At 41.8% G+C, this 23601-nt stretch overlaps 2 protein-coding genes across 2 annotated transcripts; both read right to left on the bottom strand.

Moving 5' to 3' along the window:
• Window positions 1-1116: 1116 nt before the first annotated feature.
• LOC109401367 (general odorant-binding protein 45-like) lies at window positions 1117-1929 on the bottom strand. The gene has a single exon (XM_029853795.2). The coding sequence runs from the start codon at window positions 1927-1929 to the stop codon at window positions 1117-1119; it is 813 nt and encodes a 270-aa protein (XP_029709655.2).
• Window positions 1930-6815: 4886 nt separating this feature from the next.
• Window positions 6816-16283, bottom strand: LOC109401424 (thyrostimulin alpha-2 subunit-like). Its single transcript, XM_019673976.3, has 2 exons — window positions 16004-16283; window positions 6816-7298 (listed from the first exon to the last, which is right to left on the bottom strand). The coding sequence occupies exons 1-2, from the start codon at window positions 16092-16094 to the stop codon at window positions 7027-7029; spliced, it is 363 nt and encodes a 120-aa protein (XP_019529521.2). The 5' UTR covers window positions 16095-16283; the 3' UTR covers window positions 6816-7026.
• Between the last annotated feature and the right edge of the window lie 7318 nt (window positions 16284-23601).

Raw genomic sequence — 23601 nt, 5'->3', positions numbered from 1 at the left:
TCTGACACATTTTATCGTTGAATAGACTAGAATTCCAAGTAAATAGAGGCTTCCGAATAGAATTTTATTTTTCACATGTATAATGTGTGTGTAATCCTCGAGGGATCAAGTCTCCCCATGTCACTGTTGTGTATACTAAGCTGAATTAATTAAAATATGTGAACAACAGTCTTAGTTGGACAAATAAGTTTGAAAGTATTTTATTTAAACTATGCGCTGTGAAATGTTTACACGATATGATTCAATTTTCATAAAGTTATTGAGATTTTTCGGAATCGCCTAAAAGATTTCTGAAGGACTGAAAACAAACCATCAGCCGTAAAAAAATAATGCAATGTACAATCGAAATCACTTGTAGCCAAAACATAGTCGTTTGTCCAGGAGTAGTTTTGGAAAAAAATATGCTAGAAGAAAAATGTTTTTAATTCCGAGAAAATATGGGGGGAACAAGTCTCCCCAGGGATCAAGTCTCCTCAGCCTCCCCTACGTATCTCATCGCGTTCCAAAAATTGTGTCAATTGGGTCTTTAACTTTGGAAAATGTGTTGTTTTTTTTTTATTTTATACGAAAGAGCAGCTTTTTCTGAGCCACCATGATTTGTTTTTTCAGATTTTTAGAACTTTGTTTTGGCGCCTAAAATCAATTTCAAAGAGATTTTTTGAAATCACCTTTTGACAGCTGAGCAATTGTTTGACAGCTCCATCCAGTACAAAATGCGACGAGTGGTGATTCGACAAATCGCTCCCATACAAACTTCAAATTGATTTTTAAATAGGTTCCCGGGCACCAAAATTAATGAAAATTTGGATTTCGGCTCAGTTTGGCGTACAGATTTCGTATATTGAATTATCTCAACACCGCTAAAGAAGCCAATTGGTTCAAAATTGGCTGAGTTACAACAGAAAAGTGCCCAAAATAGGACCCCTGCCGAGATGGTTCCACTTCCCTATGAGTGACCTCAGAGCTTAGACTTTCGCTGATTGAAAAAAAAAAACAAAACAATTATTGATTTTTATTCCAATTTTATTCTTTTAGATAGGCATTCCTGAACTAAATTGGAGTGGCTCGTAAATTACACGGCCTTTAGAGTCTACCTCATGCCATTACATAATTACGTTAAATTTGCTGTAATATCATTCGAGCTGCATTCTTTATCAGATTCACCGTTTCATCATACACCTGAGGTAGACAGTTTTTCACCGTAATTTGCGCCAACTCACACTTGTCGCCCAAACAGCTCTTTCTAGCTTCTATCACACATTCCGCGGTTTCCGGTGTAAGATAACCTTCGTTTCCATCCTGGAAGCGCTTTACGTTGGGTCCTTCTGTGTCGCTGTACAAATTAAGCCTTACCAGCAAAGTTCTCAGTAAACACTCAAAGGTTCCTTCCTGGAAAACGCCTTCGTTGAAGTCTTTCAGCGTCTCACGAGGGACACTATGGATCCTTAGCGTGTCGAGTGCTACCTGCTGTTCCTGAGGTGGCATTGATGGGATATATTGCACGGATCGATTCAAGTTTCCATACTGATTGAAATAGCACAGAAAGCTGACAAAGGCTCGTTCCAAAACGTCGGTGTACGGCAAATCCTTCAAGGCTGCTTTCATACATCTTTCCGTACGATTGAGGAAGCACTGATCATTTGGACTGGGGTTGAAGTAGTTCTGGAGCACTTCATACACCACGTCATGCGCCGATACGTTACACCACCGGCACCATATGCTCGCGCATCTTACCAGCTCCTTCAGCTCGATTGAGTTTCCGCTTCCCGTGCGGACAAAATCTTCGAAAAAATCTGGCGAAACATTCCACAGTATGCCACATTCTCTAACCACTTGATCGATGGTTTTCAGCGAAGGCGTTCTGGTCGCATCGGTGTCTGTTATCGAGAATATGACGACTAAACTTAACGTGAGAAGGAAGAAGTTCATTGCGGCGAGGCTGGGTTCTAATTTTCGGTAGATCCAAAAGCTGTTCGTTATGAGAATCTTCTTGACTCGTCTCTGTCAAGGGTGAAACTTTGTCCCTGTCGGTAGCTGGCAAAGAAAGCTGTGAAGCGAAACTGTTTCAGTGCGGATGTTACGCCATAAAGATGAAAAAATAACACTGAACGTTGTCAGTTTTAATTTACGTACAAAGTCACGTAGACCTGCGTTCCCACGCTTTACGTACGTTTTAGGTGATTCTGGTGAGGAAGGCCCAGTCTGGAGTTGCCATCGTGAAAGTTGGTGTTGCTAAGCTCGACACATTTCATTCATTTATTTAGTATAACATGAAAGTCAAGGTAAAACCACAGACAAACAGACGTAACACTTGCGAAATTTCCATCGACCACGCTTTCAACGATCATTTTAAATTTTCATAGTTGTGGCTTTCACAGCCAGAGGCGTGCGCATCGTTTTTCTATGCGTTTGACGTTTAACACTAGCGCCTTCTGTTGACGATATTGCACAGCACCGTGATTCGTGCAACTTTTCCACCAGGTGATGGTAGTGTGAACTGGGCGATGGATTTCCATGAAAATCGTTCAAGGTGTTACGTCTGTTTGTCTGTGGTACACGGTTCGTGGCTGTCAATCTCAAACCGCGGTCACGCTCAACGCTCGCCAGATCTCTTTCCACCAGTCCACCCACCTTGCACGCTGCCCTCCATTTTTTTTCTTATACCGTCCGAATCTCTTGCAAACGCCGGTTCTGCAGGGTTGCTGTCCGGCATTCTTACAACATGTACTGCCCATCGTATCCTTCCTGCCTTTGTCATCTTCCGCCGGATAGGTTCGCCGTATTCTGCTGCAAGCTCGTGATTCATCCTTCGTCGCCATACACTGTTCTCCGGCACACCGCCAAAGATAGTCCCAAGCACCCGATGCTCGAACACTTCGAGTACTTGCATGTTCTCCTCGAGTGTAGTCTAAGTCCCATGCTCGTAGAGAACCACCGGTATGGTGCATTTGGTGCGCGGTTGAATCTTTTTTATCGCAAGTTCTTCTGGAACCCGTAGTAAGCCCAACTTCCACTGATGATGCGCCTTCTTATTCCGAATTGAAAGATCTCCATCCTGGGAGATTGCCAGCCATCGCCTTGACCTGTGGCCAGGTCAAATTTCTGTCGACTTGCTTAATTTCGTTCTTGAGGCTGCGCCGCCATGAGCTTCTGAGTCTGCCTCTGCTGTGATGTCCTGCTGGGTTCCAATCTAACGCTAGCTTGCAGATTTTGTTTCCGCCCCTGCGTAGAGTGTGGCCGACCCACCTCCACTTTCGCTCCCGAATTTCTGTGGCTATCGGCTTTTTAAGACATCGACGATGGAGCTCCACGTTGGAGATCCAATTGTGAGGCCACCATGCACGAATTATTTGCCGCAGGCATCTATTGATGAACTGCAAAAGCAGCCCTCGCCTTCTTGATCCGTGCACCTATGTCGATCTTGTTTTCACCATCGGCCGCCATTTGGCTACCCAGATATTGGAAGCTTTCAACATTCTCCACTGATTGCCCAGCTACCGTAAAGCTGAAAGAGTTGACCGTGTTTACATCCAACGATTTGGTCTTGTTGACGTTGATGGTAAGACCTGCCGCTGAGGAGCGATTGGCATGATCATCGAGCTTGCTCTGCATATCAGAGCGCCGTTGATCTAGGAGAGCAACGTCATCAGCCAACTCGAAGTCATTTAGGTGCTCCATGGTCGTCGTCGTCGTCGTCGTCGTCGTATGGGATCGGACAAAACACCGTTGTGCAGTACTCTGCACGAAAATGCTCTGTACTGTGCTTCAATGAGGCCGATGATTTTCTCAGGGACACCCTTGCGCCTGAGGCCTTCCCACATGTTTCCGTGATTGGAACGGTCGAAAGCTTTTTTCGTAATCAATGATCACCAGATAGAGAGACTCTTGGAATTCACTGATTTGCTCCAGGATGATCCCGTCTACCCTCGTTGGTTTGACCGCATCTAATCTGAACACTTTTTAATTTGACCCCCGCTTATCTGCACATCATACAAACTTAAAATGGTTCAAACATCATTCTGCTTATGGAACGGGGTGAAACGTAACGCAGAATCAGCAGAAGTTCAAACTAAAAATAAACCCCGTTGGTTTGCATGAGCTGTCGTTCAAACCAACGGAGGTAGACGGTACGGAGCGTGACAATATGGTCCACACAGGATCGTCCGGCACGGAACCCTGCTTGCTGCCGTCAGAGAGTTGCGTCAATCTTCTCCTGTATCCGGTTAAGGATCACTTTGCAGAGGACTTTGAGAACGATACACAGTAACATGATGCCCCGCCAATTATCGCATACAGTCAGGTCACTCTTTTTGGGTACCTTTACTAAAACGCCTTGCATCGAGTAGGCTGGAAAAGTCGCGGTTTCCCATATATTGCAGAATAATTGATGCAGTGGTTGTGCGGATACTATGGGGTCAGCTTTGTGCATCTTAGCTGATATGTGATCGACCCCTGGGGCCCTGTTCGATTTCATGCTACGGATGGATGTTTCTATCTCCTGCACTGATGGAGCTTCGGTGTTGACACGGGTAATGCGTCGAACCCTTGGCGGATCATGCAGAGGTGTTGATGGCGTGACCGACACTTGAAAAAGGTTTCCAAAGTGTTCGAACTAGCGTTTCAACTGGTCAGCCGGGTCCGTCAGTAACTGTCCAGACGTGTCTTTCACGGGCATCGTAGCATTCATCTTGGTCCCACTAAGTCGACGTGAGACATCGTAGAGCAGACCGATGTCGCCTGTGTTTGTGGCTTTCTCACCTTCGTCGGCTAGGGAGTCTGCCACGCTCTTTTATCCCGTCTCTATCTTCCTCCAGGTATCATCTGTGATCCACTGCTTTCTTCGGGTGCGTAGCTCACCCAAATTATTCTCGCCGGTGGCGATGAAGGCGTTCTTAAAGGTCCGTTGATCAATCTTCTACGCTTCCACCTTCTGGAATATTCGCAGCACGGCTTTCTAGCTCCTCAACGAAGGACCTTTTCACTGCAGCGACTTCCAGTCGGCGTGTGTTGAACTGGCGCCCGATTTTCTCCTCCTGTCGCTGGATCCTGGCAATGCGCAGTCGGATCTCGTCGATTAGGAAATGATGGTCGGACGCAATGTCGACGCTACGTTTGTTCCGCACATCAAGGAGGCTCTGTCTCCATTTTCGGCTGATGCAGATGTGGTCGATTTGATTTTCCGTGACGCCATCACGGGAAACCCATGTCACTTTGCGCACTGGTCGATGAGGAAAGAGCGATCCCCCAATCACCAAATCATTGTTGCCACAAAACTCTGCAAACCGCTCTCCGTTTTCGCTCATTTCTCCGAGACCATGGCGTCCCATGACGTGCTCATAGTCCGAGTTGCCGGGACCAACCTTCGCGTTGAAGTCGCCCATTAGGATCTTAATATCACCTTTCGGAATCTTGTCCACGACAGCATTCAGTTGACTGTAAAATTTCTCTTTGTCTTGCAATTCGGCAGCATCGGTTGGCGCGTAACATTGGATCATGGTGAGGTTTCGAACCCGTGTTCTGAATCTGGCTACAATTATCCTCTCATTAATAGGTTCCCACTTCATGAGCGCAGCGTGGGCGTGAGCGCTGAGCAGAAAACCAACTCCACAGTGACGAGGAGTGTGTTCACCTCGTAGGCCAGAGTATAGCAGAATTTGACCCGACGTCAATCTGTGTCCTCCAAAGTTCGGCCAACGGACTTCGCTCCGTCCTAGGATCTCAAGCTTCATACGGCATGCCTCATTGGCTAGTTGGGCCAGTTTACCCTGCTGAGCTAGGGTGAATACATTCCAAGTTCCAATTCTTGTCCGTTGTTTCGCGCTAAAAGTCGTTGCCGTTGAATCAGTCCGTAATCTTTCATTTTCGGTTTCAGTAACGTTTTTCGGGTTTCGGAGACAGTAGGTTGTTGGCCTAAGGTCCCCTATCCACCGTGGTGAGGCTACCACCTTAGGTATAGCTTCCAGAGGAGGAGCATTTCATACTCAGCCGCTGGATGCCAGAACAGACGCTGTTTGAGCCGCACCTCCTTGGTGAACAGACGCTCGAGACGTACCTCCTCAATCTAGCTGAAGTCAGAAGGACAACAGTGCCCAGGCTGCACTACCAGCTGAGTACACAACTCTTAGCTGGCGGTCTTTGTCATCGCTTGACCCGTGAGGTAGGAACTTGTGAGGACCAGAGCTTTGTTGGACGCACTCCTTTTCGACTCACCGTTTTGCAGCCCCATCTATCGTAACACTGCTGTCAAAGCTTGTCCTGCCGTTTGAGATTCCGCCTGCCAGTATGTATTTATTTAGTTTTTGACGCATTCACCATCAGTTTGACCGTTGCTGCTTCAAGTTTCAGGCGGGGTGCACAGTACTGTCGCGGTTCCAAATTTTCTAGCAATAATATTCATGCCATCCGCAAAACAGACAAATTGATTGGATTTCGTGAAAACCATGCCCCCGCTGTTGAGCCCAGCTCGTCTCGTAACACCTTCTAGGACGATATTGAATCTTGGGAAATAATAGAATTGACTACTTCTATTATTTTTCTTGTTATTATGAATGCGTGCAATGCTTCGGAGATGCACTACAAGTGTTGAAGCGGCCAGGAGTGGTGCATCAACTAAAAAATGTGAGATCAAGCTCGATAAAATTATTATTGATGTGAAACATAACATTCAAATTTATTCCAAATTCGTGATAATCGGAAACACGTTTTCACTTTTTCTCGATCACTTCATATGGACTGACCCGGGTGCAAATTGCGTGATATAATAAATAAGATTCAATCAGACAAATGATCTTTGTTTGTGAAAATATATGTATGGTTTTATTTCATCTGCTAATGTACATTAATATACAGTTATTTCAAGTATCCCTTTGGGAAGACTTCACTTAACACGAACTGCACATGGTCATCACACTAATGCATAAGGGTGGCTCAGAGGTAAATAATTTTGCAATTATAACACTATTAGAATAACAGTCATCACTTTGCCCACGTTCCGGCGTTTGCTCTATCCTACGCCTCAACCAATCGTCAGTCCTTTTTACAGTGGTAGCACGAGCAGTTGGTTGCCGATTTGAAGGTCAGATTGCGAATTCCGCTGACGCAAAGCACCCGCACCTTAACGTCCTCCGTTTCCATGATGTTGCAGCACTGGCCGACCGATGTCACCGGTTGGCTCGGTTTGTGCTGCCCCACGGCAAATGGGTCCGACGGGACGGCGAACGATTCGCAAAATCCGCGGCAGGCGTTGGTCGTTATCGAAAACTCGACGCAATCCGGAATGCTAATTTTGCGCGTGTGCCCTGGACGGAGACAGGTGAGAAAGGGGATAATTATTTAATTAGTAGAGAAAAGTGACTAATTGAATATAGACTAAACTGTTCCAAAACGGAAAAGTTAAAAAAATAACTTAAAACAGCCACACAGGGTATATGTACCATCCCTTGGCCTAATATGCAAGTCGCTTTGACAATTTTGACCATAACTTGTGAATTAATAGCACTAGAAATGATTTGTTGACCCTATCAATGCATTTTTCACCACTTGGAAGTAAACTAACGTAAATATTTAAGAATTTGCTTAATTACGTTGAAAGGTTTCGATGCGATTGTATGAAATGTTGACCTATTAGTGGATACAACGTTGGCCTATTGCTTTCCGAGCGCTAGAACCACGTGTTATCTCATTTTTTCAATATTTCTGCTGAAGTATTATCACTGTTAGTTAACCAATCTTACTTTCAAATTACATTTTTAGAGCTAAATTCTAACAAAATTTTAAATAAATCACTTAAAATACAATTCTTTCTTGGCACGGTAAAGGCTGGGTATGCTGCGCAATTCAGATCCCATTGTGATCCACTAGCCTCTGCCCAGCAACTCCTATCCCTACCTCCACGCGGTACCGGCCGGAAACTATGAGCAACCTTAGGGAAGATCGGGTAACCAACCCCGGTGGGAACTTTGGTCGTAGGCTGACAGGGAAGGGGGGGTTTGCTTCGGTAAACCTGAGCGTCTGTTCTCCAGGAGGAGCGGCTCACAACAGCGTCTGATCCCCATGTTAGGGGCGGCTGATCTACGTCCGAGTGCCAGGGAAGGACTCTAAGCTCAACTGTGCACTATGGTCCTCCGGAAAGTAGGGGGTTTGTGTCAGGCCCTACGAGCCAGCCGTAAAAAAACCATTGTAACGGAAAATCAGCAACAGAATAATACGAACCGAGACCAACGGCAACGACCCCAGCGAACAAAAAGGACTTGCGATTGGAAACTCGGTACGTGGAACTGCCGATCTCTCAACTTCATTGGGAGCACCCGTATACTCGCCGATCTACTGAAGGACCGCGGGTTCGACATCGTAGCGCTGCAGGAGGTGTGTTGGACAGGATCCATGGTGCGAACGTTTAGAGGTAACCATACCATCTACCAGAGCTGCGGCAACACACGCGAGCTGGGAACAGCTTTCATCGTCATGGGTGATATGCAGAGGCGCGTGATCGGTTGGTGGCCAATCGACGAAAGAATGTGCAGGTTGAGGATCAAAGGCCGATTCTTCAACTTCAGCATAATAAACGTGCACAGCCCACACTCCGGAAGTACTGATGATGACAAGGACGCATTTCACGCGCAGCTCGAACGCGAGTACGATCGCTGCCCAAGCCACGACGTCAAGATCATCATAGGTGATTTGAACGCTCAGGTAGGCCAGGAGGAGGAATTCAGACCGACGATTGGTAAGTTCAGCGCCCACCAGCAGACGAACGAAAACGGCCTACGACTCATTGATTTCGCCGCCTCCAAAAATATGGCCATACGTAACACCTTTTTCCAACACAGCCTCCCTTATCGTTACACCTGGAGATCACCACAGCAGACGGAATCTCAAATCGACCACGTTTCGATTGACGGACGGCACTTCTCCGACATTATCGACGTCAGGACCTATCGTGGCGCCAAAATCGGCTCCGACCACTATCTGGTGATGGTCAAACTGCGCCCAAAACTCTCCGTCATCAACAATGTACGGTACCGGCGACCGCCACGGTACAACCTAGAGCGACTGAAGCATGCAGATGTCGCCTCAGCATAAGCGCAGAATCTCGAAGTCACGTTGCCAGACGAGGGCGAGCTCGATGAGGCTCCTCTAGAGGACTGCTGGAGTACAGTGAAAGCAGCCATCAACGACACAGCCGAGAGCGCCATCGGGTACGTGGAACGGAATCGACGGAACGAATGGTTCGACGAAGAGTGCAGAACGGTTTTGGAGGAGAAGAACGCAGCAAGGGCGGTAATGCTGCAGCAAGGGACTCGACAGAACGTGGAACGTTATAAACAGAAGCGGAAACAGCAGACCCGCCTCTTTCGGGAGAAAAAGTGCCACCTGGAAGAAGCGGAGTGTGAAGAAATGGAACTGCTGTGCCGTTCCCAAGAAACACGTAAGTTCCATCAGAAGCTCAACGCATCCCGCAACGGCTTCGTGCCGCGAGCCGAAATATGCAGGGATAAAGACGGAGGTCTCTTGACGGACGGACGTGAGGTGATCGAAAGGTGGAAGCAGCACTTCGATCAGCACCTGAACGGCGTGGAGAACGTAGGCACGGGAGCCCACGGCAACGGAGGAAACGACGACGCCAGTGCAGCGGAGGACGGAAATGAACCAACTCCCACGCTGAGGGAATTTAAGGATGCCATTCACCAGCTCAAACCCAACAAAGCAGCTGGTAAGGATGGTATCGCAGCTGAACTCATCAAGATGGTCCCAGAAAAGTTGGCCACCTGTCTGCATCGGCTGATAGTCAGGATCTGGGAAACCGAACAGCTACCGGAGGAGTGGAAGGAAGGGGTAATCTGCCCCATGCACAAGAAAGGCGACCATTTGGAATGTGAGAACTTCAGGGCGATCACTATTTTGAATGCTGCCTACAAAGTGCTATCCCAGATCATCTTCCGTCGTCTGTCACCTAAAACAAATGAGTTCGTGGGAAGTTATCAAGCCGGCTTCATCGACGGCCGGTCGACAACGGACCAGATCTTTACCGTACGGCAAATCCTCCAGAAATGCCGTGAATACCAAGTCCCAACGCATCACCTGTTCATCGACTTCAAAGCGGCATACGACAGTATCGACCGCGCAGAGCTATGGAGAATCATGGACGAAAACGGCTTTCCTGGGAAGCTGACTAGACTGATTAAAGCAACGATGGACGGTGTGCAAAACTGCGTAAGGGTTTCGGGTGAACTATCTAGTTCATTCGAATCTCGCCGGGGACTGCGACAAGGTGATGGACTCTCATGCCTACTCTTCAACATCGCTCTGGAAGGTGTGATGCGACGAGCCGGGCTCAACAGCCGGGGAACGATTTTCACAAAATCCGGACAATTTGTGTGCTTTGCGGACGACATGGACATTATTGCCAGAACATTTGGAACGGTGGCAGAGCTGTACACCCGCCTGAAACACGAAGCAGCAAAGGTCGGACTGCTGGTAAATGCCTCAAAAACAAAGTACATGCTGGTAGGCGGAACCGAAAACGACCGGATCCGTCTGGGTAGTAATGTTACGATAGACGGGGATACTTTCGAGGTGGTGGAGGAATTCGTCTACCTCGGATCCTTACTGACGACTGACAACAACGTGGGCCGTGAAATTCGGAGGCGCATCATCAGCGAAAGTCGGGCCTACTTCGGGCTCCAGAAGAAACTGCGGTTGAAAAAGATTCACCCACGCACCAAATGCACCATGTACAAAACGCTAATAAGACCGGTAATCCTCTACGGGCACGAGACATGGACCATGCTCGAGGAGGACCTGCAAGCACTCGGAGTTTTCGAGCGACGCGTGCTAAGAACGATCTTCGGCGGTGTGCAGGAGAACGGTGTGTGGCGGAGAAGAATGAACCACGAGCTCGCTGCACTTTACGGCGAACCCAGCATCCAGAAGGTGGCCAAAGCCGGAAGGATACGGTGGGCAGGGCATGTTGCAAGAATGCCGGACAACAACCCTGCAAAGCTGGTGTTTGCAACTGATCCGGTTGGCACAAGAAGGCGTGGAGCGCAGAGAGCACGATGGGCGGACCAGGTGGAGCGTGACTTGGCGAGCATCGGGCGCGACCGAGGATGGAGAGCGGCAGCCACGAACCGTGTATTATGGAGAAATATTGTTGATTCAGTTTTATCATGAATTTGATGTAATACTAAATAAATGAAATAAACAATTTTTTCTTAATTTAGTTACGAAAACAATGCAAACCAATTATTGTGTTATGTTTTCACCGTCACCGCACACAAAATCTTCCTTCCTGTTCATTCTTTCTGGTTCATACGCAAGCAATATCAAGTAACCAAAAATTCCGCTTCCCATGACAAAATGCACTTTCAAGTTCCGCGAAGTTCAGATAAAGTTACAAATGGAACTTTCTGGCTGCCTAAGAGGCTAACGATGAGCCTTGCTGAAACTTCGGTCACATTTGCCGGCAAGGCTCATTGTTAGCCTCTTAAGTAGCTAGAAAGTTCTATTCGGAACTTTATCTGAACTTCGCGGAACTTTAAGGACAAACGTCTTGAAATCCCGGTTCAACAGTGCATCAAAACTTCAGACGCACAAAATTCAAGAAGCATCAAGCTTCAAACAACAATGAATTTTATTATTCTGCTCTTGCTCACTTGTAATAAGCTTAAAATAAGAAGCTCAGGTGCGCTGGTTTTGTTTACGAAGAGATTTGTGCCCTCAAAATCGTGAGTAGGTGCCAAAGTCGGCCATTGTGGCGCCCATATTGGGATTCTAACAAGTCTGTCCTTAAAGCTGCTTAAGATGCTACTCGGAACTTTGTCGGAACTTTCAAGCTCATTTCAGTAGCATTGTGTTTCAATGAAGATTAAATTTATTTCTTTTACAGAAAACAACTGTTTAAGCATACACGAAAAAAGACAAATATGAATTTATAAAATCAATAAATGAAAGGCTTGAGCAAAAAAAATGCCGCCCATCGGATTCGAACCGATAGTCGCTGCGTGAGAACCCTATGCTTTACCACAGTACTACAGTTAAGATTGAGTTAACAGCAGGTAAAGTCTGACTTGAACCGATTTTCTGTCGGCAGCTAATTTTGCACATTTTGTCAAGTGTCTTCAGCAGCGCAGCTGTAAGTCAGCAAGCTATCACGCAGGAGGATCCAGTTCAAATCTACATAGCAGCGACATGTGTGTAAATGTAATTATCAGAAGCAATTGTCAGACCAACAGGGTGGGGTTGTGATTCTGAAAATCACATTTTTGTTTTTGCATGAATTTTGTCATAGTTCTGACAGAAGCTGTTTAGAAGGCTATCCAGCGTGCTTATGTGAACTTTCAAGTTCCAAAATTACTTAAAAATGAAGCTGCTTAGAAGGCTAATGAGCAACCTCGAGCAAGCTGCTTAGCTTATAAAGTACCCTTTTATCTGAACTTTTGGTTACTTGGGAATGTTTTTGACGTCACTTTACTAATGAGCCAAGATTTGGATACATAGTGAAAAAAATGTCCTCAATATTCGGCCCACATTTAATTTGTGAAATAGTTATTAATCGTTGAAAGCAAATATATAAGTTCAAAATAGAGTCTTTGACCGTTGCAATACATGTTCAGTTATCGAAAAGTCTATTCGAAATGTCCTAGAATCATACCATTTATGATCATGTGTGTATACTACCCACTAAGCCAAAGAATCAAGGCGTCTACAAAACTAAACAATGTGACATTTTCATTCCATGTTAATGCTCTAAGGGGGCATCCAATAAGTACGTCACGCTCAGAGGGAGGAGGAAGGGGTTCTGAAAAGTGTGACAAGCAATGTATTAGGTATACGTAAAACCCGTACGAAGGGGGGAGGGGGGGTTGAAAATTCCCAAATTTGACGTGACGTACTAAATGGATGCCCCCTAAAGTGCTAGAATTGAAACGCAATGTTAAATTTGTTTCATTGCTTTTCCGATCTCCAGTTAGGCGTGCTTGTTTGAGTTTATGGTTTACGTTAAGATAGGCCGAACAAGGGGATTATGCCAACGAAGCATCCCAATACTCTTTATAGTCTTAGAATATGTTAAATTTAAGTTTACCCATCCAACGCATCGGCATCGTGCAAAGTAGACTTCACATCAATAAAAAATCACCTCCAAGCAATTGCAATGATAGCGATCATCTGAAGACATGGTTTTGATATTCATTCTCACCAAAAACTACTAGCGATCAGGCGTCTCCATATTTTTTATTTTTACATAAGAGGGTACTCATTAAACAGATTGAATTGCTGGGTAAGCCATGATTTTTTGCTTATTTGAAATGTTTCATGCTTTTGCGAATGAAATAATCAAAGATTCCTTTGGTGATCGCGACGTTTAATCAGTTTAATAGTTTACGCTATTAAGTTAAGGGGACATCCATTTAGTACGTCACGCAAAATTTGGGAATTTTAGACCCCCCTTCATACGGGTTTTTCGTATACCTAATGCATTGCTTGTCACATTTTCGGTAGCCTCCCTCCCCCTTACGAACGTGACGCACTTTATGAATGCCCCCTAATGTAAATTTCGTGATTTAAAAACTCTTTTTAGATTTTTGGTTTGTTACAAATTTATTCAAATTTATCTAGGATATCGGTAGGCATTAGTTTAGCCGAGGCTTTTTTTTTCTATTTCTTCAATTTTTATTCGAACTTGTAATAAAATATTTATGCAATTCAGTGTCATAATTTCAATTTTATGTTACTCGTTTCAATATCATAATGACCTACTTTTCCGTTCTGGTTCATTTTTTAACTGAAATGAGTTGCATAATGAAAAATTGTTGCATAATGTACATAGTACAACCCATTTGAGTTGCAATATGAACACTATGCAACTCAAATGAGTTGTATAATAAAAAAAATCATTGCATAACATTTTGTATTCAACTTGCTGCAAAACTAGATTTATTTTCAGCACTCTTCGTATTTACCCAACTTGGCAAGCCTCGTTGGATAAATGTACGACTCGTGCTGAAAACTGCAACTCGTTGTATAAATAACTAGTTTTTGTTCGTTATAACGAATTATGACGGTTGAAGTGAGTCAACATTTGATCAAAATCAAGAGGTCCGAAAAAAATTTTGTGGCTCTAACTGAACCCCCCATCAAATGCATTTTCCTTACTTTTTTCGGTAGGACGTTCAGAAAATCACCACCTTAATCATTTTTGAAGACAATAATATATTCAATGGAAAGCAACATGCTCGTTTTTTATCTTGCTTATCATTTATATTAAACTTACTAGCTTACAGAAAATCAGGCAATATCTTGGGCAATATCCTGATTAGCCAAATTTACTACTTTTCAAAAAAGCCTTATGCCGCACTAATCAAAAGTAATTTTCAATTATGTTTTTTATTCGCAACAGCTTTGCATAACCCGAAAATTATCCTTTATCCAGCGTTTGCAAAGTAGTAAATGCTTTGCAAAACAAAACATGCTGCTTGAATTGACAGAAGTGATCGAGGGACACATCAGTAAAACATTTTCATCAAAATACTCTGTTAGATTCCATGCTTAATATCTGGAGCAACATTTGAAAAGAACCCAAGAGGTCTTATGTCTTTTTTCGAAAACGCTTCGTAGGGCATAACAGCAGCCCGCCCACGCAAATGAACACCGTTATCCGAAAGATCGATGTTTGCTCTATCTGATAACGGTCTTAGTTTTTTGTGAATAATCTGATGGGGGCTCAGGAGCGAGGTGTGAAGTCATTGTTTACCAATGCTTGTATGCCCTTTTCAAATGTTGTTCCAGAATTGTGGTTTTAACATTCCTCTCCAACGCCGAGGGAATGGTCAGTTAAATTGACTTAGAAACAAAGTGAAAATATGTTAATTTCTACAATAGTCGTCATAAAACACTGGATTGATAAATCAAACAGAATTTCAAATGAATTCTAAATTAGCAAATCAGTTTGAAAGCTATAAGAATTCACATAATTTCACGGGCTTGGTGGTCTAGTGGCTACCGCTTCTGATTCATATGCAGAAGGTCATGGGTTCAATCCCTGGCCCGTCCCTTTCATCCTACTTTGTACCTTTCTATCCACTTCCTCTTTCTCTCTCTCTTCTCTACATATACAACTCATGTATATTCATATATTCATAGCTATCGCTAGAAGCAGAAACGAATTAGAAAAAAGTCGTTTCCCTCCCTTCCAATTTCCACTCACAGCACAGTGTATATAACGCCTACAAGTTATGCAACCAAAGCGTGCTGTGCCGCTTGACTCTGTTTGATTTAATCCTAAATATTGTGGTTTTTACATTCCTCTTTGACACTGAGGAAATGGTTAGTTAAATTGACTTCGAATCAAAGTAGAAATATGTTAATTTCTACAAGAGTAACCATAAAACACTAGATTGTTAAATCAAGCAGAATTTCACATGGATTCTAAATTAGCAAATGTGTGCCTAATTTATATGTGTAAATTCAACAAATTTTATGTCCGAGAATTCTTCACAAGCACACATTTATACATATAACTTTGAGTATGAGGGTACATAATGAGTTGCCATTTCACCGATATTCAAGTATTCGGGTCCGTTAGAGCCATGGGCTTAGGAGAGGATCAGTTTCAGCCGTTCTCAGGGAAAAGAACAACTGACGAACAATTGCAAGTGCCAGCACTGAGTTCGAGCCCATAACCATCCGCTTATGAAGCGAACGTGTTACCAACTGCTCGACGAACCCCAGCTGTTGAAGAAGGCTGATATCACTGAAGGAAGAAGCTCATGTTGAAAATTATCACAACTATGAACAAAAATAATATCTCGCGAATAAAATTTGCTTATTTCTTGATGTTTTAATATATCACTTCTTCATAAACTTGTATTGTCCGTAGACTTTGGACAGAACTCCTTTCCCCCTACGTAGATTCGTAGTTCATGGCCTGAGAGTTATTTTCAGCAGGTATACAAATTTTATTTTGAGAAAGCTAATCTTAACTTTGTACGACTATCTCACTAACCTACTTTGTGGCATCCTGGTTTTTGCCACGTTTCGCGACCACACGCGATTGATGCTAGTAACACTAGTGCTGCAAATCGGAGCCACTCCATTTTTTTTTTGCTTCAAGCAAAGTGCACTCCGATGTATCCAAGAACCGTCACCAGGAGGCTGCAATAACGGACGACTCTGGATGTTTCAACACACGCGATTTACCATGCTGACGAAGTATGACTACAGCACGATAGACGCGCGAAAATTTGCTCACTGCTAATAGGTACCTTGAGTGCGATACTGCGATCTGTAAATTACTGACCACTTCCTGCGACTTTCGGATGATTTTATAACTGGTCCCTGCAGCGAGCAGGAACTGAAGACATGCGCAGCTTTAGTTTTTTAACCGTTGCAGGATGAAGCTCTCCAACGTGGGAAGTGAAGATGATGGTCTTAATTCGTTTTCCGATTGTATGACGGAATTACTCCTCTTGGTTTGGAGAAGATGTTTCCAATCTATCCAATTCACATTTGAACTATTTTAAGTTTCTTTATCGTAAGAAAACCGATTAATATTGTCGTTGTAGGTTTTGCTTTACGAGGAGTACACTGAGTGGTAGTAAATTGGAATTGGCAATGATTTTGCGTTTTTGCAATAGGCACCGTTACAAATCGTATTAGGTAGGTATCTGAATCACTTCCTTAAATCATAGATGGAATCCATAACTGTATTTGCGACACGTGCGTCAAAACAGAAACGTTTGTTTGTTTCTACGGAATTGCAATTTGGAAGCGTAATGGTTGATTGATTCGCTCAAGGGAATTAACATTAATTTTTAAATTGTCAAATCGATTGTTTGAAACGAAGCCAGAAAATACTCACTCGAATTTTGCTCAAATCCAAACAAGTATATCTTTTGTTGATTCTTTATGAATGCTTTCTTGGAGTGAGTTTTCGTCCATTCATTCATTTATTTGGTTAACTACTTCGCTTTGGCATTATACTATACGTCTACACTGTCGCTCTGCGCCCAATTGTCCCATGTTATGTGGAAATTCCATATAACTTGGGGCAATTATGCGTAGAACGGCAGTATACTACACCTACTAAGCACAGAGCCTCTGATTCTCAGCGGTGTTCTATGAGCACTTATGCAGTTATGAATCAAGAAACTTCTCAAGATCATAATGTCAACTTTTCACTGTTTCCATATAAAGCGATAAAATGTTTTACAAAGTTGAGAAGCACTTTATGCTGAACAACTTTGCCAAAGAAATCATATACAGGGGATAGACAAAATGATCGGGACAGACACAATTTGCACTTTCTAAAAAATGTTCAACTAGCTGTAACTTTTCGAAAAGTGTATCAAATATTCTCAAATTTTCACTGTAAGTATGTAGATCAATTTCATCTAAATCGGTTAAGTATTAGCGGAGATATCTCCTACGCGAGAATATTAGATTTTTGGGATCTTGTACATTCATTCTGAAAATGGCTATAACCTAATCGTTAGTGTTTTAAAACGTCTGAAAATTTAACTATAAGTTTTCAACATAACAAATAACGAGTGGTCAAAATTCATCGAAATCGGTTAAGTACTTTTTAATATAATTTAAACTCAAACCGCTTCAGAGTGAATTATAGGCACTTCTAAACAATTTTAACCCTTATGTGGCCGGCAGGGTACCCGGGTACCCAGCACCCATTTAAAATACACGGTGTAGAAAAACGCAAAAAGTTTGCCGGCCACATAACGGTTAAGGTCCGTTTGCACTATTTCGACTATAAACTGTCAAAACTGCTGCGATTCTCAATCAAATTGGACAGTGTTAACTAAGTTTAACAACATGTTTTCAATCAAATTTTAAGCCATTTTGGTTCAACATTTTCAATATTAGAAAACTTTGAATGTCACAATACAATAAAACATTTACACATATACTTATACAATCACTTTTCATCCGTTTGACCAAATCGTATGAAATTTTAAAACAATATTTCTACATACATATGCAACCCACAGAATAGTAGTTTACGCAACAAGGTGCAGAATGACGATTTTTACAGCACGAGTCGTACATTTATCCAACGAGGCTTGCCGAGTTGGATAATTACGATGAGTGCTGGAAAAATCGAGTTCTGCACCGAGTTGCGTACAACGTTTTTTGCAATTTCATAAATTACCCTTGAGGATAGTTTTAAACAAAATTTTTTCATCAAACTGCACACTAATGCTCAAAGCCATGTTTAAGAAAATCTGATCATAACAGGTTATATTGCGCAGTTGTCACATTTTTTTCAAAACTGCGTCCAGAAAGCATCAATAAGTTGATCAAAACTGAAAGCAGTGCTGTAATGGTTCATTACGCAACGCAAATCAGTGCTGTAATGAACCATTACAGCACTGTTAATTTGGTGTGGGAAAGTAGGCCTTTTCCTGTCAGATTTGGGTGAGGTAAAACAACCTATTACGATGAGAAATTGCAAAAAAAAATTATAACGATTAGTTTATTTTGCTGATAAAACACCAAATTATTCAAAACTTCAACATCGTTTTAAAATTCAAGATGCTAACTATAGTTCATATATTCATATATAATTGACTTTAATAAAAATATGTTTTGAAGGAAAGAACCAAAATTGTCGGCAATAAAATGAAAAAGTAATAATATGCATATTAAAAATACAGGGAGTGGCCAAAATGTGTGAGATAGGCAATTTTTTTTCTTCCACAAAAAAGTTCAATATGCAATAACTTCTCATAGAGTGCCTCAAAAAATCTCAAATTTTGACTGATTGTCAACCTATTCTATGTGCATCATTGGTACAAATTTTAGCTCAATTGATTAATTTTTCGCAAAGTTAGAACCGTTCGGGTAAAACACTAGTTTTTAGACAACTAATTTTTGAACTGTCATATCTCGGAAACCAGTAATCCGAATTGAATAAATTTTTTTATCAACAATATTCCAAATTTTGACCACTGATACACAACTAGTTGACCAACTTACAGTGATAATTTGAGAATATTTGATGCACGTTTCAAAAAGTTGCAGCTTTTTGAACATTTTTTGGAAAGTAAAAATTTTGCCTGTCCTAATCATTTTGTCTATCCCCTGTAGCTATCTCTTATGATTTCAAAAATATTAATAAAAAAATAGGGTGACACCCGAAAAAAATCTTTTCATAACTTTTTACATTGACTTTTCGCAAAAACTTTGTTCCGAACTGTTTTAGTGCATTCAATATGCAACATTTTTTTTCCTAAGACAATAAACTTATATACCCTTAATTTAAGAAATTATTCATGGATTTCTTCTAAAAATGGTTTATTTTTGACACTCAATATTTCAAAATGGCGCAAGCCGATTTCGATGGTGAAAAAATTAAAAAGTTGTTTTTCGTTTAAAGCGTATAAATAAATTTTGAAAATATGGAATTTTTCATAGAAAGGAAGCCCTAAGTACGTAAATATGAGAGATACGAGTTCGTCGTGTTCGACAAAAAGGTGTGATAATAGAAAAAGTGTTCAGAACAAAGTATGGGTTTCTTAACAATTGTTAATGTTTAGACTACTGTGATACTATGAGAATTCACTATATCATTATTTCCAAGCGACATTTCACACTAATCAAACATATTTTGTTTACCTGTTGTGCATCCGACGCCCCTGTCATGAACTCAATCGCACTTGTGTACGCTCGCCGCTGCGAAGTCTTGTGCGAAATTCGACTGTGATAATAATAAATTCTGGCCGAGTCTAAATGGGTGCAAATGTCGCAATATTCCGAAAAAATCGACCAATCAAAACATATTGACCAATCCAAATTCCTGTGTGGTAGTGGTTTGTGTTCAGATTTCCCGTGTTAATCTATCTGTAAGAACTTTGTAAACATCTTTTGTTCTCACGTATATGGATAGGCTAGCAGTAGGTTTCGTGAGACTTTTTTTGGACAACTCAATTGAAATAAAACCGTTTTTTTTAGGAAACTCGACCAGGAAATAAATTGTCTGTGTATGTGTGTGGACAAAAAGACTCTCGTCACTTTTTAGAACTTAACCTCAACCGATTTGAACGACCGATGATTCATTCGACGTGAAATGTGGGGCTTTTGTTTCGTATTAAAAATGGTTCGGAGTTATGGCCATTTAGGTGTTCCAGACCGGTACCCCAAGAAGGAGCCAGATATGTAAACGCTACATACCCATTAGACTGGCCCAAATATAAAAATGTCATTAAATTCCACGGGGCACCCTCTAAAATCGTGCCTTTAGATGAGCAAACACGTGCTGCATGTATTTAACAACCGAGAGTGGCTTTAGGACATTTGGTCGAATGACGTTTGGTCGAATGACATTTGGTCGAAAGTACGTTTGGTCGACAGGACATTTGGTCGAATGGACCTTTGGTCGAAACCCGTTTTGTGGAAGAAGAAACATATGACATTTAGTCGAAAGGACAATTTGTCGAATGGACATCTGGTCAAAAGGCACTAACCGTTGAAAAGAGATTCAAGTGGAAACAATATTATAGATTCCGGTATCTGAATTTATTTGTTGCTGAACTTAATTGGTTGAAAGTATGTTTGGTCGAATAGACGTTAAGTCGTATAGCAATATAATCATGTTAATAATTTCAAACATTAAATTATTGAAATTCAAATATTTCATTCAAGGGTGTTTATTATTATGGTAACTTGTTTTGCAATGTAGTTTTCGGCATTGGTGAAGTAGTTGATTTTCCATCGAAGATTTCTCCTTATCTTTAATATTGGCTCTTCTTCCAAGTTTCATTTCATTGCGCGTTTGTGTAGCACATACTGGATTTTCAATCAAAGATTTCTCCTTCTTTTCAACATATGCTGTTCTTTCAAGTTTGTTATTTGTGCTGACAATGGACATTATGGTTGTGATTTTTTTTATCGATGATTTTTCCTTCTTTTGAACATAGGCTATTCTTTCAAGTTTCGTATTTGTACTATGTTTGAATATTATAGCTGCTGTCTTTTTCTCATGTATTTTTCCTTCTTTGAAACATAGGCTATTCTTTCACGTTTAATAACCCTCCTAGGATGTCAGGTTTTTCGCACCACGATGGCGTAATGCACGTTCAGCGTGCTGTACCAACTGTTGAATAATTCAGAAGATTTTTTTCCTTTTAACACAAGCTGTTCTTCATTAACTGATTCCTTTGTTTCAAACATAGGCTGATCTTTCAAGTTTACTAATTTCATTGCGTCATGTACCAACTGCTGATTTTTTTCATCAGTGGTTTTACCTTCTGGGGTTTTGTTCAAGTTTCCTGATTTTACTATGTTCATATGTTGAAGCTGCAGATTATTCATCTGATATTTTTCCTTCCTCTTTCATGTAGTGTTGCACTTGAACTGAACATGAGTCGAAAATAATATAAATGCTTTCAATGTTTTGATTGAAACGCAGTAGTAATTTAACTTGCGTATCAGAGCTTACTGCTTAAGGCGAAACTGGAAGCATTTCCTCATTTTTCTGGTTTTTGATTTTTAATAAAATAACGGAGCAATATGTTCAAAATCGGTTTTCGTACACATGTAGAGTATGGATCAAGGTATCTCCTGCATTTTTTCTTGGTGGAAAAAGTTTTTCGTTTTTGCAGAAACCATTTTTTTGTGCAATTTTGTTTAAAAATGGTTTCTGCAAAAACGAAAAACTTTTTCCACCAGGGAAAAATTCAGGAGATACCTTGATCCATACTCTACATGTGTACGAAAACCGATTTTGAAAATATTGCTTCGTTATTTTATTAAAAATCAACAACCAAAAAGTGAGGAAATGTATCCAGTTTCGCCTTAAGAGCGCCCGTTCAGATACCGATTCAGCTCCGAACTCAAATGTGCTTACTCTATCGATATGTTATGCGAATAAACTGGTCCAGTCACCCGGAGTTTCAGAAAATTCGTAAATATAAATATACATTGTGGGGTTGAGGTATAAGAAAGTGTTATTGATAGCCATGACTTTTTGATATTTTTTTCTGGAATAGCCCACAAATGGACTGATGACAAGAGTGATTGGACAGGACTATTGGTTTATGATCGTTGATGGTTATTGTAGCTGACATGCCGAACATGTTCCTGAAAATCCGGATTTTCCGAAAACCACGGTAATCAAACCGGTTCACTCGGATATGTTCCCAATAAAAGATAAGTTTCTGAATGGAGTCCCAAGATTATTCAAATCTTTGAAAATGACGGATATATAACCATTTCAGTTTTGAGGATACCAGGGTATCATGCAGGCATTTTGCGAATCTACCTAATTATGTATCTGCGTTCAATTTAGAGCTCGCTCGTATTCCAACTTCCAACTGAAGAATTTTCAAATATTTCTGATCACAGCGTGCCGAGTTTAAACTTGAACACGTTTAAATGCGTCACTTTTTTCAAGTTATCCTCCTATGCTCCTATGGTAGTATCAATCTGCAAGCAAGTATCATCACTCGGGAATCGCTTGGTGTATTTTCGGACATTCTCACCTACGAAGTAAATAGGTACTGCTGGTTTTCATTGCTCTAGAAGTGAATGCTATAAGCCGCAGGGCAATATTGTAGGCAACGAAATGAAAGTTTTCCAATGACAGGTTCAACGAAAGTTTTTTTTCGCCGATATGCTAATAGAAGCCTCATTAACGTCGGCATTTTGCAGTTCACGAGCCAGGTGCGCAAAACGTGTGGGTTGAATTAAAGTTCTCACGTTCCAAGATTTGATTTTCCAATCGTTATCCTTAAATAATTGCCTGGTCTGTTGCCGCTAAATCAATCCGTTTTTTCTAGTTTTGCTTTTTTCTGGTAGGTGACGGTTTAAATCAGGCTTCCTTACCGGGGCTGCTCTGCCTACATGGCGCTCAAGGGGCTACCACCTTGGGTACGCACCTCCCTATTGAGTATTCGGAACGTACCTCCTCAAGTTGAAGTCGGTAATACAACAATGCGCGGACTGCACTACCTACCTGCTAAGCACATAACTCATATGTAGCGATTTTTGTCATCGACTGGTCTAGTGCCTTTCATCAGTTAGTGCCTTTCGACCAGATGTCCTTTCGACGAATTGTCCGTTCGACTAAATGTCATATGTTGCCTACTCCATAATATGGGTTTCGACCAAATGTCCATTCGAAAAAACGTCCGTTCGACCAAATGTACTTTCGACCAAATGTCATTCGACCAAACGTCATTCGACCAAATGTCTTTCGACGAAATGTCATAGATTCTCATGATAGTCTTTTACAAAGTTGTTCCTTAGGGTATCAACTAGGGTAAGTGTTCCATCATTAATCTAACGCTCCCATATTCATCCTATTCGAAAACAAGCGATTACGGCACCGATTGATTCCGTTCTTTTTGTTTTTATGGGTGCTCACTTCTAACAAAAAATATAAAAATGAGAGACAAAACAAACAGCGCTGCAATCCTTTGTTTTTCGTAGGATGAAAATGGGAGCCACATGCTTAAGAAGGGAGCCAATACCCTACTATTTTTTTCAATCATGAGCCAAATTGGAGCCAAACTCTTTAAACCAGCGACCTAAATGAGACACTGGAGGTCATCCAATTTCTCATATATTTGGACTGAAGATCCCATACAA

This window comes from Aedes albopictus, chromosome 2 (genome assembly GCF_035046485.1).
Source record: "Aedes albopictus strain Foshan chromosome 2, AalbF5, whole genome shotgun sequence".
In the NCBI taxonomy this organism is placed as follows: Eukaryota; Metazoa; Arthropoda; class Insecta; order Diptera; family Culicidae; genus Aedes; species Aedes albopictus.
Note: the sequence above shows the minus strand (reverse complement) of the source record. Positions and strands in the feature narration are given on the sequence as shown.